The sequence below is a fragment of the Passer montanus genome, unplaced genomic scaffold (assembly GCF_014805655.1).
Source record: "Passer montanus isolate IOZ18808 unplaced genomic scaffold, ASM1480565v1 scaffold39, whole genome shotgun sequence".
NCBI lineage: Eukaryota > Metazoa > Chordata > Aves > Passeriformes > Passeridae > Passer > Passer montanus.
This window is the reverse complement of record NW_024368707.1, coordinates 7697007-7711867: the sequence shown is the minus strand read 5'-3', so window position 1 is coordinate 7711867 and position 14861 is coordinate 7697007. Positions and strand designations below refer to the sequence as shown.

The following is a 14861-nucleotide window of genomic DNA, read 5'->3' as shown; positions in this document are numbered from 1 at the left end:
TACACCTTTGTCCATCACTCTGTGTGCTCAAAGAACATCTGCATTCAGAAGGTTACAGCTGTAGCGCTGGGGTGGTTTGGGGGTCTTTCATCTTTAGCACATAAAAATACATAAAAATCAACCTGCATCGTTAACGCATAACTATGCATAAACAGTTCCTATTGACAGATGGTAGATGGATGAACCAGCACTGGAAGATGGAGCTGGGGAATGTGTTTTATGAGCTGCAGGGGTCTGTGGAGAAACAGCATATTTTCCCTCAGCATGCTAGGGAACGGGTGGGAATCTAAATCCACCCAGTGATAACTAAACAAAAGCAAGACAAGTGGGTGGAAAAGGGGAAAACGCGACGGGAGCGCCAGGAGACGAAAGAATGGAGAGAGAAAAAAAGCGGTGGTGGGATGACAGATGGACAAAGTAGAGAATGGAGATGGGATGGCATGAGAGCGCCCGAAGGGGCGAAGGAAGCCGGGGCCGCCGGGGACCGCGGAGATGCCCCGACAAAAACGCGCCGGGCGAAGGCGGCGATGCGGGATGGGGATGCGGGACCGGGATGCAGGCGGGGCGCGCCGGCCGCTCCTGCCTCCCCACTGCGGGCGGTCCGCGGAGCGCAGCGACGGCTGCGGGCGCCTGCCCGGAGAGGAGGGAAGCTTCCACACTGGGGCGGCTGCCCGGGGACGAGGAGGGCGTGGAGACTGGGGGGATGCGGGGGAGGGGGGGCGAGGGGCTGCAGACCGCACCCGGAGCCCGAGGTCGGGCTCGGCAGGGCGGAGCTGCCAGCCTGCCGCCGCCTCTCCCCGACGGGGTGTCCGCACCGTGGGGAGCACTGCTCCGGCGAAGCTCGCAGCCACCGGCGCCACGGTGCGTGGAAGGGCCGGAGAGGCACGGTTCCTTGCCGCTGGTTGGAAGTCCAGGGTTTAACAGGAGCAGCCCCCGAGGAGGGCGGAGGGTGAGGAGGTAACCCGCCGTCCCTACGTCCTGCCCAGCCGAGGCGGAGATGCTGGAGCGGGGGCCGGCCCGGCCCTTTCCGCGCCCCCCGGCGCCGGGACTCTTACTGCGGCGGGGGCACCGGGCACCGGGCCGCCCCGCAGCGCTCTCCGCACCGCGGGGGACACCGGCCCGCCCGCCGAGCCAGCTCGGGCCCCGCTCCGCTGCTGCCCCGCCGCCTGCGCTCCCTCCTCCGCGCCGTCCGCCGCGTCCCCCTGCCCCGGCATGCCTCCCAACCTCACCGGCTATTACCGCTTCGTCTCCCAAGAGAACATGGACAATTACCTGCGGGCTTTAGGTAACGCTCCCCTCCCCTCCCCCCGCTTTAGTTCCGTTTTGTATCTCCAAAAAGTTAAGAGTGGGAAAGGGGAAGGGAACTGGGAACCTTCTGGTCCTCCTGTCTCCTAGAAGGACCATCACTTTTGCCCTGTGGTAGGAGAGGAAAAGTACCAAGGCTGATGCTCCTTGGCTAAAAGAGTGGAGGAGCTCTCCTGGATGATGGGCCCAGGTCGTCCACACATCTCCCCTCTCTCTCATCCTCTAGATATCAACGTGGTCCTGCGAAAGCTGGTCTGCCTGCTGAAGCCGGACAAAGAGATTATCCACACGGGAGATCACATGGTCATCCGCACTATCACCTCCCTGCGGGACTATGTCATGGATTTCGACCTGGGAGTCCAGTTTGAGGAAGACCTGGGGCCCGTGGATGGACGCAAGTGCCAGGTGAGAAACCCGAGCAGTGCAGTTTCACAGGGGACCGGGGTGTGCTAAAGAGTTCAGGGACTTGCTCAGCTTTTTAACTCAATACCCAGGTGAGAACCAAGCCCAGAGCTGGCATGCCCCTGCAGGTCCAGGAGTAAGTGGTTCTATGAGTAAATCACTCACTGCAAAGACAATGAGCAGCAAAGAGCCAGAAACCAGTTCTCTGGGATCCGGAGGATATTATCCTCTGGAGCAAAGCCCTGAAAAGATAGAATGTCAGGCCACTTGGCAGAATTCTGTTGTTGCACTTGGAAGCCAGAGGGTCATTCACCTCCCACAAAGACCATCTGTCCCAAGGAACCGCTGAAGGGACACCAGATCAGGGACTGCATTTGACATTGTGTCAGAGGGGAACAGCCATTATCATAGCTGGAAACACGTATCACCACTTGTCTCAGGACCATGTCCCCCTCTCCTTCCCTCCAGACTACCGTGTCCTGGGAGGGGGATCAGCTGGTGTGCGAGCAGCTCGGCGAGAAGAGGAACCGAGGCTGGAGGCACTGGCTGGAGGGAGACCAGCTGCATCTGGTGAGGAGGGGTCCAGTGCCGCTTGCAAATCCCAATCACAGCGACTGTGGGGGGACACAGCGTGGGTGCTGATGGCTCTGAGCCAGCCCTGCAGCTTCCTTCCACCTTCTCTCAGCCTTCATCCCCGGCTCTGCGGGGGGCAGCCACCGCTTCGCACAAACATCCGCCTCCAGGGTTTAAAAGTTAAACTCGAAAGTTAAACAGCTCAGCAAAGGCGATGTCCTTTGGCTGCCCTGCAGGGGCTTTGGGAGGGTCGGCGGTGCATCAGCGTGTGGCCTGCGAGGCTCCAGCCAGCAGCGGGAGGGCTGGCTGAACTGGGGAGAGACAGGAGGGGATCCAACCTAAACTCCTCTTTCGCCTCCCTTCTCCCAGCGCATGACTGCTGAAGACGAGGTCTGCGTCCAGGTTTTCCAGAAGGTGAAGTGAGCTCTCCCCGCAGAGATGCCCGGACGGGACCCGCGCTCCCCAGCGCGAGAAAGAAAAAGAAACACGAGCCGAGCGAGCCGAGCCCCCCCGTAGCAGTGTGTTTTCTTGAGCCTCGCCCACCGCCCCGCAGCGGCCGGGGGTCACGGCTGGGCCGGCGGGCGGGAGCGGGAGGCGGGAGCGGGAGCGGGAGCGGGATGGGCCGGGGCGGGGAGCACGGGCCGCCTTTCACAATAAGAGCGGCCAGGGAGGGAGGCAGGAAGGAGCGCGGCGGGGCTGCCCGGGCCGGCCCGGCCCCGCCGCTGCCGGCTCCTCCCGCCGTGCCCTCCGGGATCGCGGGGCCTCGGTGCCCGAGCGGGCAAGGGCAGCTTAGGCTGCTCCTGCTTCTGCAGCCGTCACCTGCCGTCTTCTCTGGTCCGCTGGGGATGCTGCGTTCTTCCCATGATCGTGGGAGCATAGAATAGTTTGGGTTGTAAGGATGCTAAAGTTCATTTAGTTCCAGGCCTCCCTGGAATTCAGAAGAAATTCTTCAGAGAAAGCATTGTCAAACACTGAAATGGGCTAGCCATCCCCAGAGGTGTTTACAAAATGATTGGATGTGGCTCTTACTGCCATGGTCTCTTTGAAAAGGTTGATGATCAGTCAAAGGCTGGATTTCATGATCTTGGAGGTCTTTTACAACCTAAGTGATTCTGTGACATTTCACCTCGAACACGTTGCTTAAAGCCTCATCCAAGCTGACCTTGAGCACTTCTAGGGATGGGGCAGCCACAGCTTCTTGGGATCCTCAAGCAGCATGGGTAGGAAACAGAACTTGTCCTTCAGAGTCTAGGATTCTCATCTGGTGGCATGAAGTGCAAGGGCTGGAGTAATTAGCCCCATGTTCACTGCCTTCCTGAGAAGGTCCCATGGGTGAGGAAGGGTCGGGATCTCTTCCTGGGGTAAGAAACCACAGCCACCACCTCCAGCCCCAACATTCCTTCTGGCATTCTTGGCAGGGTCTCCTCAAAACCATCGTAGCTCCACTGGTTCACAGCTATCTGCAATCAGAGACCAGGGGGCAGAACCAAAGGAGGTGAGGTCCCCTGAAAAGCCAGACCCGTGCCACAAAGAGAAGTGTTCTTCAATTATGACACCTGATGGGATAGGCACGAGTTCACAGGCAGTTATTGCTGAAAAATGCTTGTGGTTGCTCCCCAACAAAAGGCTGAAAGGCAGAGTACACATAGATGTGCAGCTACTGACACCACAGAGAACCAAGAGGTTGGCATCTTTTTAAAATACAAGCCCTTTGTAAGCTGAAAAAATGCATTTTTTCCTGCCAGCAGCTAATTTAAAAATAGTGTTTTCTGGAGAGCTTCTTTTCAGGGAACTGCAAAGATGAGTGCCATGAGAAAAGCATTACTTCAGAACATGTGATAGGCAAAGGGTTGGGGAGCTGCAGCTGTGCCTGCAGTGTCAACCTCTGACTCTGCACAGTTGTATCTGAGGACATATGAGGCAGGAGCACCCTGTCAGTATCCACAATCCACACTTTGAGTGCCACAATAAAGCCAGGGAGCAATCAGAGCCAGGCCATCCAGCATGTCTGCTGTGTGCAGACCTCATCAGCCCATCACTCCTTCTACCACAGGGAACCTCTGCATGACCTTTGTTGTACCATGAAGCTGCAGAAGGCAGACAGCAGCTGGAGCTGGTTCCACTGTTGCCCTCTTTACACTCTTCCATGCCACAAGAACGCCCTCAGAGCTGCTCCTGATGCCCAGCACCAAGCCCACCTCACCATATCCAAGCTGGTGTTCCAGACTGTGTGATCAAAAACTGATAAGCTCATTCCCTGCCCTGCACCACAAGTTGGTACAAATTCTCCTCTTCTGAGCTGTTCTGGTTGGATGGCAGACACTCTTGCCTTCAGGTGATTAGCCAGACTCTTTTGCCATCCACGTAATTTTCCTGTAAGCCTGTGAGGTGATCGGCCAAGTAGGTTGCTTCTGACTGATTGCCAGCCATGATATATCCATGAGAGCCTTCTCTTCTTCAGGAATAATCTGAATAGGCCAGAACCACAGACAGGAATCATACTCACTTGGTGTGGTCCATAATAATGATAATAATAATGATAACCGTAGGGGATAGTGCTGCAACATATTCTAGGCCTTCAGGTAGTAACTACCAGCATTAATAATCCAGTTTTTTCTTTCATGATCATGCTATAGGTGTGATGCCTAAGTCAGATGGTGACTTTACCCAACATTGCTGAGACATGAGGCTATGGGAAGTGAGGATGCCACTGTAGAGCAGGAGAAAGTTGTGATATTGGGAGGACATGGGTGGGAGGAGGTGTGACACTGGTGAGTGGCTGGTGCTGCAGAACTGTGTACCCCTGAGGGTATTACACTTGGTTTTGCTCCTTGATTTAGAAGACACAGAAACAGGCTGCCAAGGTGCTGTAACTGCTGCTCACCATCTCATATCAGGGGAAAGACCCACTCTTTGAGTCCTGAACCTTCTTTTGGTCTTGATCATCATCTCCCTTCCAGCCAGAGCTGCAGAAGCAGCAGGATTTGTCTGAAGGAGTGCTGAGCCACTGGACAGCACAGGCCTGACTGTGTGAAGGCCAAGCCCAATGGCAGTGTCCCCAGAGGGCTCCAACTAAGCCTTTGGGTAATTTGGGTAGTCAGAGCAACGGGGCTGAAGGCAGAGTGAGCTCAGTGAGGTGAGCCTGCGTCTGCAGCCCTGCTGTGCTGTAGTGGGGGTGGTGTAGCTGTAGGAGGCCAAACAGATGTAATTCTCTGTCCTCTTTGACAGAGGATAAAGTATCCAGCTCCTTCTTCACTGTGGATGAGAGGATCTAGTCCGCATGCCGGAGGATATTTTCACAGTTTCTGAATCTGTAGAGCAGATTTCTTTCCAAAGACCTCCTGCGAGACACTGTATTCAAAGCAGGGTTCTTGCTACATAAGAGGATGTTGGCATCTTTGACCATGCTGAAGATCTACAGGTTTTTTACTTTGCTCTGATATTGTCTGTATTTATTGTCCAGACCATTTGTAGTGCAGCTGAGGCCAGCAGGCAGCAAACAGGGGCTAGCTTTGGCATTCTGTGGTCCCACATAGGTTCCGTGGTGATCCTACAGGAATTCTGCCCCTAAGCAAAGATGGGCACATGTGTCTTTCCAAGGAAAAACATGGTATTTCTTGGCTCCAGCCTAACACGAAGAAGAGGATTGTGCAGAGCACCCGAAGGGGAAGGCCAGCAGTGGGAGCCCTGGAGCAGGACTGAGGGTGTAGCTGTGCTGTCCCAGCCAGGCGCGACTCTGGGACGTGTGTGGCAGCTGGGCTGCTGGCGCTGGATGTGTCCCAGCTAACCACCCCTGCTTCAGCAGCTGCAGCAGTCTCCTGCTGTCCCAGATGATGCTGTCGGGACGGGAGAAGGAAATGAAGACACGGGAGATGTGCTTTGAAAGTGTCGCGGGACACTCCCCCTGGATAGAAGATGGCTTGGCAAGGACACAGCGAAATTACCCACTTCCTTACAAAGCGGGCGTCCGTCTGTCCGTGCTTTGAACCCTCTTCCCACCAGTGACCTGCTCATAACAGATCTCTCCAAGAGCAGCTTCCAGTACTTCCCAGCTCCTTTCTAGGTGCGGTTTCTGAGTAAGAAACCACTCCAGCATGGCACAGCACAGCAGTGAGCCTGCCCAAGGGTGTTCATCACGCACAGGACGTCAGGAAGTACTGGGACAATGTTCCCTGTTTAATCTTAAATCTGATATGTGGGGCTATATGGTATTATTACAGTGGCATTAATTATATGTTTATGTCATCTTTTTGGGATAATAATTCAAAGATGTTTGATGAACAGGTTCCCTTGTACACTTCCATAAATATCCCAAAGCTGCTTTCTTCGTTCTTTTTAACACTATTTTCATCTTCATTCAACATGTTTTTTGTGGCTGTGAATTACTTCCTCTGATTTCAATGCAAGACGCTTCGTAACCTCCCTGAAGCCACTCATAATTCTAAGGAAAAACACTAAAATGGTGTTTTATCTCTTACACCAAAGCTTGAAAGCCAAGAAATTTTAAACTTCATAAAATTGGGGACACAAATATATGTCTTGGGCACTGTGTTGTTAAAAGCCTGAAAGGGGTTTTTAGGTTGCTATATTTTCTCATTTCCCCATTAAATAGAGGGCCTTATCTATCTATCTTGGTTCTCCTAAAAATGCTTGCAGAAGAAACATCAAGAGGGGTCCTTGAAAAGGGATTTGTTCTCAAAATGCCTTTAATTCTGTAAGCTTTTCCATTTTTCTTAATATCTCTTTAACTCAAGTGCCTGAGGCTTCTTGCTTTTCTTGAAGATGATCCCAATTCCCACCTCCCCACCCCCCAAAATAAATCTCAGAAGTGCTCTTCAGCAGGTCAGAATGGAGAAAACTTATCTTTTTTGACAGCTTCATTTCAGCTTGATTTTTTTTAAGTCTGAATTAAGTTGTGAAGACTATACATTTTCTCATCTTTCTATACCAGAAAACAGCACAGAAGGATTGGGGGGGGGGATTTCCTAGGAGGACATTTTCGGTGGGAACAAACTCGGGACAGCTTCTGGATTGCAGCCCAAGCCCTCGGAGGGGTCTCAGGCAATCGCTTTCCTGCCTGCTGGGCCAGAAGAAACGTGGGGGCCGTGCACCCCCGGGGCACCCCGGGTCCGGGTCCGTGTCCGCTCGGCAGCAGAGGGCAGCAGAGGCGGCGCTGGGACCTGGTCCGGTGCCAGGCTGTTCGCAGTCCGGCTTTCTATTCCCCGCTCCTGCCCTCCTCCTCCTCCTCCTCCTCCTCCTCCTCCTGCCCCCGTCCCGCCCGCCCCGGTTCCCCGCCGGCCGCACGGGCAGCGGCGAGCGCACGGAGATGTGAGTCGGGGCTCGGGGGAGGGCGGGGGTCGTGGGGCTCAGACCTTTCCGGGGGGCAGAATAGGACAACGGGGCTAAGCTGCTGCGCTGGGCAGTGAGCTTGTTGCCGAGGGACGCAGAGGGCAGGAGGGGAGATGCACAGAATGAGAGAAAAAAATGTGAGTGTCAACTTTTGGAGGACACAGAGGGAGGCGTGAGTGGGTAGAGGGCTGCCCAGGAGACACTGGCAGGATTGTTCCACGGCAAACGGAGCTTGAGGTGTTCAGATCCTCACCAAGGATTCTAAACTAGCGATAACCCGAAACAACCCAGGGTCGAGGGGGAGCAAAGTTCTCCTGGTTCTATAAGAATCAGCACTACAGCTTCTGGGAACATGGAGACCTTACCTAGGGAATTCACCCATGCTTCCCCACGCTGCTTCCTGGGTTAATGGATTTCTCTGTAGAGGCTTCTACAGTGGCTTGCTGGAACCTTGTTAGTGCTGGTGTCTTCATTTCAGCTGCCCTTCTTGTTGCTGAGTGATCCAAGCCAGGACCTGGTCCTGCAACTGGGCCCCTGTGTTTGCATTCCTCTGGACAGTGCACAAGTCAGTTGTGAAGTCTCCCCTGATTTTGAATGACCTATTTTTGTGCAATGTCATAGTTTATTTGTCGTGTTCACAGGCATGTTCCTTGTCTCCCATGGGCCTTCCTCTTTTTTGGAGTGATTGGTTCCAGTCCGGTCCCAAGAGGTTCTCCCCTTTTTGGGGAGATCAGATCCCCCAATTACCCCAAGCCGTATCCCAATGATAACATCAGCAGCTGGGATATCCAGGTCCCAAAGGGCTATGTGGTGAAGCTGACCTTCAAATACTTTGACCTGGAGCCATCTGAGTCCTGCTTCTATGACTATGTTAAGGTACGTGCGTAGACACCTGGGCCAGGGGAGATGGCAGCCCTGTGGCCACCACGTGCAGTGGCTCTCCATCCACCAGGCCTCTGATGCTTCCCACAAAGGAAAGGGAAGGAGTTAAAGATAGAAATGGGAGGAGCAAGCACTGACAGCTCATGGTTGGGTAATATCAGTGCCTGGAGCAGACTCAATCTTATGAGGCTACTTTGATCTGTCACCTTAACTTTGACAGATCAAAGCAGACAAGAAGGACTTGGGCAGATTTTGTGGCCGGCTTGGGTCAACCACAGGCAATCACCCGGGAAGAAAGGTGTTTGTATCTAAGGGGAGAAAGATGCACCTGGAATTTCACTCTGATTTCTCCAATGAAGACAATGGCACAGTGATTCCCTACAGGGGCTTCCTGGCGTACTACAAAGCTGTGGGTGAGTAGGAAATACCCTCAGCATGCAGAAGGAAAAGCCTGTGTGTTTCCAACCAATTTCCCTCCTTGTCAGGCAAATAGAGAAGCTTCAGGCAAAGATACAGATCTCTAAGTACTGTCAGTGTAGAGCAGGGAGGTTTAACACTTTCTTCCTCTTGCCCCTTGATTTCCTGTGTCTTCAGATCTGGATGAATGTGATCCTAACAATGCTGCCGAGAACAATGATGGGCCTCAGTGCCAGCACTTCTGTCACAACTATGTGGGTGGCTACTTCTGTTCCTGCCGCACTGGCTACCAGCTTCAGAGTGACCACCACTCCTGCAAAGGTAAAGAGAAATTTTAAAAGATCAGAGGGCTCCAGAGAAGGAGCCCTTCATGCAGGGAGGTTGGGAGAAGTGACTTAGGAAGCAGATGATGGGGCAGCAGAAGACACAGCCCCACGATGTGACTGTCCTTTCTTCCTCTTCGCCAGTGGAGTGCAGCAGTGAGTTGTTCACGGAGGCATCTGGGTACCTGAGCAGCCCCGAGTACCCCCAGCCCTATCCCGAGTACCTCCGGTGCAAATACAGCATCCGTCTGCAGAAGGGCCTCTCTATCTCCCTCATGTTCTTGCAGCCCTTTGAGATTGATGATCACCAGCAAGTCCACTGTCCTTATGACCAGCTCAAGGTACTGAGTTTAGCAAATTCTTCTCCCAGCCCTGCTGCCAGACCTGGACAGGAGTTGTGGGGACACCACTGTTCAGATGAGAAATATGGGATCAGCACAGGCAGAATGCCCCAGCACGAATGACTGAGCTCCTGTCTCTCCATCAGTGAATTTAATTACCACTGTCCTGAGATCAGAGGCTCTGGGTCATAGGCCCCTGTGAGTGAAGGAAAAAAAAAACCATCCTTCTTCCTATTTAATTTCCCTTTGATTTAATTTCAGGGGCTGATAAATCTGATTCCCAGATAAGGGAGAAGCAGAGCTTGTGCTAGGTCAGTCTGTAGTTGTGATCTGTCAGTGAAGTCATCAACAAAGATGGGTCTATTCACAGGCACTGGTAAACTTGGTCTGGGTTGGAACAGGCATACTGAGGCAGATGTGTGTTTCTGTCCCTACCCCTGTTCTCCCCATCAGATCCAAGCACGAGGGAGAGAGATTGGAGAATTCTGTGGCAGGGAACCACCTGGCACCATTGAAACCAACAGCAATGAGGTGGACATACTCTTCCTCACTGATGACTCAGGGTTCAGCCGTGGCTGGAAGATCCACTACACCTCAGAGAGTAAGAGGTTTCTCCCCTAGAGGCTACTGCAGCCTGCTGACACTGTTTGCTAATCCCAGCCTAACCTGTCGCCCTGTCTGACAGAAATACGGTGCCCACAGCCTGTCCCAAGGGATCAGTTTACCATCATCAGAGACCTGCAGCCTGTGTATCAATTTCAGGATTATTTTGTTGTCAGCTGCAAGACCGGGTACAACCTGATGGAGGTGAGATCCTTTCTCCACTGCCTTCAGCCATATTCTGTTTTGTCTTCAATTTGTGTCTTTCACCTTCTGGTTAAACTTCCTTTGGAGATTTCCCTCATGGCAACCTCTTGTAATTTCTGTTTCTTCTTTGCTTCTCTCAGCTTTCTTCCAGTGCTTTCTCTTTTCCTAGCTCTCTTTCTTATGCAGTTACTCTTTCATGAAGCCCTGGCAGAAGACTAAAGACAAAGATCCCAGGAAAAGTTGGTAAACAAGAACACCTTTTTGGAAGGACATGAAATCAGAAGATGAAAGCAGAAGGTGCTACCTGCCTCTCTTGCCATCCTATTGCCAGGGCTAGGTAGCACCTCTGACTCATCATGGTTTTATAGGTGCTGGCTGCTGGTATCTTGGCCTGCTATGAAGAATGTGTAGCTTGTGGCAAATGCAGGATAGAGGGAAGGCAGGAGGAGACAGCAACTGGAACAGAGTGCAGAGGGGCAAATAGTGGATGGCAGTGAAAAGATGGCCACACAGAATATTATTTTAAAGTGGGGAAGGAATTAAAGACTCTGTACAGCCAATAGATGTTTTTCTCTCCCATGCAGGGTGACCAAAAGCTGATATCCTTCACGGCTGTCTGCCAGGCTGATGGCACATGGCATCAACCCATGCCCCGCTGTGAAAGTGAGTGATCTGAGAATGGGAATAACAACCCCTGCTGTGGTTTTCCTCCTCCAGAAACGTGGGAAATTCAGCCTCTCTGACTCGCTTTGTCCACAGCCTCATGGATGTGCTGTCTGGAAGGACCTGTGCAGGTCCACCACTGATTCACATTTTCACGCTTGCAAAAATTCAAATGTTTTTCCTCCCTTACAAAAATGCCTAAAATATCACTCAAAAATTACTGTGATGTTGCAACATCTAAAAGCAAAAGATCCTAATGTGGGATGTATTTTGGAACATCCTGTCTTTGCACACTGTCCTAACTGGTCCTTCACATCCTGGCCCCAATGCCCAGACTTGCAGTCAGTCTGCCATTGATTCATGTCTTCTTTTTTTCCCTTTGTTGTAGTTGTGAACTGTGGCGGCCCCAAAAACCTGACCAATGGTGTGTTCAGCTACCTTAAGGAGCCTGCAAACAATGAGTACCAGTCGGTGATCTCTTACCAGTGCAATGAGCCCTATTATCACATCGTCACCGGAGCGGGGGGTGGTGAGTCCCAATCCCACACAGACACCAAAGCCTGTACCTGGAAAGCCCTCTCACGTTTCCAATTAAAACTGGCTCTTCTCCCCAGCTTTAGGGCTCATGCTTTCCTCCTGTGAAGACTCTCCAGTCTTTTCTTGTCCCTGCAGCATGTCTCTGGAGTCTTCTTGTCTCAGCCTATTCCCACCCTGCTTCATTCCCAGAGCCCATCACATCCCCCTTCCATGCTCTCCATAACTTTTGCAGAAGGTCTTATTCTCTCAGCTGTAGTTGTGGTTCTTTTTTATTTTCCTAGTGGATTTCATTCTTTTCTGTGGATTTCATTCTTTCACTGAAATTTGAGGCATGCTGTCTGGGAATCACCAAAATTCACAAAGCTCACTGCATCTGTCCAAGTTGCTACCAAGTCAAATAAGTAATTAAACACACACTCCACTCCAGTTCAATGCTGTTTAGCTCCTTGGAATATTGTTCAGCTGTAGAAATATCTAAGAGCCAAATAGCATTCTTGAAGAAAAATCTATTTTAATGCAACACCTCAGAAAAATTAAGGCATCATTCAAAACCATTTACATGCCTTCTTTTTACACCTGAGACATTACTTGATGATGCAGAACCTTTGATTCCTAGAGCAGCATAAGGAATTCATTATTTCCTCACCTTGGCTGTTCATTTAGCCTCCACAAGGAGAAAAAAAAAATTAATATGAATCAGTTCCTGGATACAGTTACCAGCATGGTAACTGTACACGGTTGTGCTGCATGCAGGAGAGAGGTGACATGCTACTCAAGAGTTCTTTAAGTTGGTACTAATGTTCAATTTGATTATTCTTGCATCTGAGTTTAACTCCTTCATATAGATTTAGAGATCAGTCTCATCAGAAGAAAAATCAGGAGCAAGCAAATATCAGCTGCAGCCAAATTCTGGTGGGGAGTCATCATAATTTAGTCAATTTTGAAAGAGAGAAGCAAACACCTTCTTAGAAGCATTTACTTCAGTGTTAAGATAAATTGAATGAAAAATATTTTTAGTCAGCAGCACAAACATTCTGAGAAAAGCAAGAGTGTTGGAGGTAGTGGAGTTTGTGTTGAGAGGTGACATGTGAAGCTTAGCTGACCTGCAACTCAGGCTCAGAAATAGGTACTTATCATGTACAGTAACTGACTCATCTGGTTCCCATTTCTGGGACAAACCACTTTGTCCTACTCTCTGCAAACTACTGACACCAGAAGTTTGAATCTAAAATCCATGCTTTTACAACTTTCTCTCCCTTCTTTGGGCTAAATAAGGTCAAAGAGTGCTCTGTACACCTGTGGACTCAGTGAAGATAAGATTCACACAGATGGCCCTTCAAATTTTTCATCTACAGTGCCCAAGTTTTACTGCTCCACTGGAACTGAGGTGCTTCAAGATGTACAGATTGAAACATTCCACACCCTGTCACAGGCAGCTTTTCCCAAGAAAGAGTGCTTTGGGATGGAAGGGCTGAGGAACCTCTTGAAAATATTCTATTCTATTCTATTCTATTCTATTCTATTCTATTCTATTCTATTCTATTCTATTCTATTCTATTCTATTCTATTCCCACCCCATGCCTGCAGGCCTGGTCTCATTCCTTTCCCACTCATCCTACAGAAAGATTCACCTGTTCTCCTGAGGGAACCTGGCTGGATCAAGATGGCCAGAAGAGAATTCCATCCTGCTTGCCAGGTCAGTAAAAACTCTGGCTTCGTCTGGTATTTTCTGACTCATGCTTACAATCAGTACAAAACTGGGACAACATGCAGGGAGGGGGGTGAAGACAGTGGTATCAGTGAGGGAAAGTGTAAAACTGTCCAGAAAGCCAAAATAAAGTGAAATCAAACAGTGATGGTGAGGAAAGAGAGAGAAAAGCCAGGACAACAGAGGGTAGGTCTCATGTTCTTGTGTTTCTCCACAGTGTGTGGGAAGCCAGTCCATCCCATTATTGAAGTCCAGCGGATCTTGGGTGGCAAATCAGCAGGGAGAGGCAATTTTCCTTGGCAGGCTCTGACTGGCATCAATGGACGAGGGGGTGGTGCCCTCCTGGGCGATCGCTGGATCCTGACCGCTGCCCACACCATCTTCCCCAAAGGAGGAGTACGGAGCAATGCGAGCCTGGAGCAGCTGGCAGAGGAGGCTGACATCTTCCTCGGCCACACCAACGTAGACGAGCTCCACAAGATGGGTAACCACCCTGTGCGTAGGATCTTTATCCACCCAGATTTCAACCCTAAAGATGAGCACAACTTCGACGGGGACATAGCCCTGCTGGAGCTGAAAAACCCAGTAACTCTGGGCCCTACACTGCTGCCCATCTGTCTCCCAGATGCCACCAACACCTCGTTCTACATGCACGGGCACATGGGCTACGTGAGCGGCTTTGGTGTGGACAAAAACCGCATCTCAAGCGATTTGAAGTACGTCAGCCTACCAGCAGTTGCTCAAGAGAGGTGTCAGAGATGGCTAGACAGTAATAAGAAGGGTATCCCTATGGTTTTCTCTGAGAACATGTTCTGTGCTGGCTTCCTCGAAGGCAAGAAGGATACCTGCCAGGGGGATAGTGGGAGCGTCTTCACGGTGTTAGACAGGGAAAGTGGTCGCTGGGTGGCCACCGGCATCGTTTCCTGGGGAATCGGCTGTGGCACGGGCTACGGCTTCTACACCAAGATCCTCAACTACGTGGACTGGATCAATGGGATAATAAAGGAGGACAGGCCCTAGGTATTGCTGTCCTACTACCTGAAGCACCATTAGCATATCAATTTCCAGACACAGCAAATCATAGCCAAAGCTTTCCATGACGTCCCAAAGGCTTTTCGAACACGCAAAGCATGTAACCTTCATCATGAGCACTTCTGAAAGCTGCCATGCTCTTTGATTGTACCATTGGCAGCCTGGGAGACGCCTTTGTGGATGTGCTGGTTCATACAAATCTTATAACCGGATGAAGACTTAATCCCCTCAGGAAATCTCATGACAGCCAAGATGTTATGGTTTGAAATGCTGATGATATCATGAGACTACTGCAGTCTACTTTTGTACTCTCTTTTGTGGGAAGGTTGCAGGGAAGAAAACTTCCTTGAAGGATGGGGTGGTTTCTGCTCACTACAGTGTGCATAAGCCCATTGGCATCAGCGAGAGTCTACAAATATTAAAATACTTGCTGGATAAATCAGGTGTTTTATGTTTTTTTGTCTATGTTTTTAACAACAACTGAATACTTCTCACCACTGAAAGCAACTTATGGACTTTACA

General features: G+C 50.9%; 2 protein-coding genes across 2 annotated transcripts; both read left to right on the top strand.

The window, feature by feature from the left end:
• The first annotated feature begins 694 nt into the window (after positions 1-694).
• On the top strand, positions 695-2784 carry RBP5 (retinol binding protein 5). The gene is made up of 4 exons (XM_039718106.1): positions 695-1285; positions 1532-1710; positions 2176-2277; positions 2650-2784. The coding sequence occupies exons 1-4, from the start codon at positions 1213-1215 to the stop codon at positions 2701-2703; spliced, it is 408 nt and encodes a 135-aa protein (XP_039574040.1). The 5' UTR covers positions 695-1212; the 3' UTR covers positions 2704-2784.
• Positions 2785-7264: 4480 nt separating this feature from the next.
• Positions 7265-14797, top strand: C1R (complement C1r). The gene is made up of 11 exons (XM_039718084.1): positions 7265-7608; positions 8271-8505; positions 8732-8924; positions 9106-9249; positions 9396-9592; positions 10046-10193; positions 10278-10399; positions 10984-11062; positions 11451-11591; positions 13221-13295; positions 13525-14797. Coding segments are annotated over exons 1-11 (2139 nt in total). The 5' UTR covers positions 7265-7606; the 3' UTR covers positions 14328-14797.
• Positions 14798-14861: the final 64 nt, after the last annotated feature.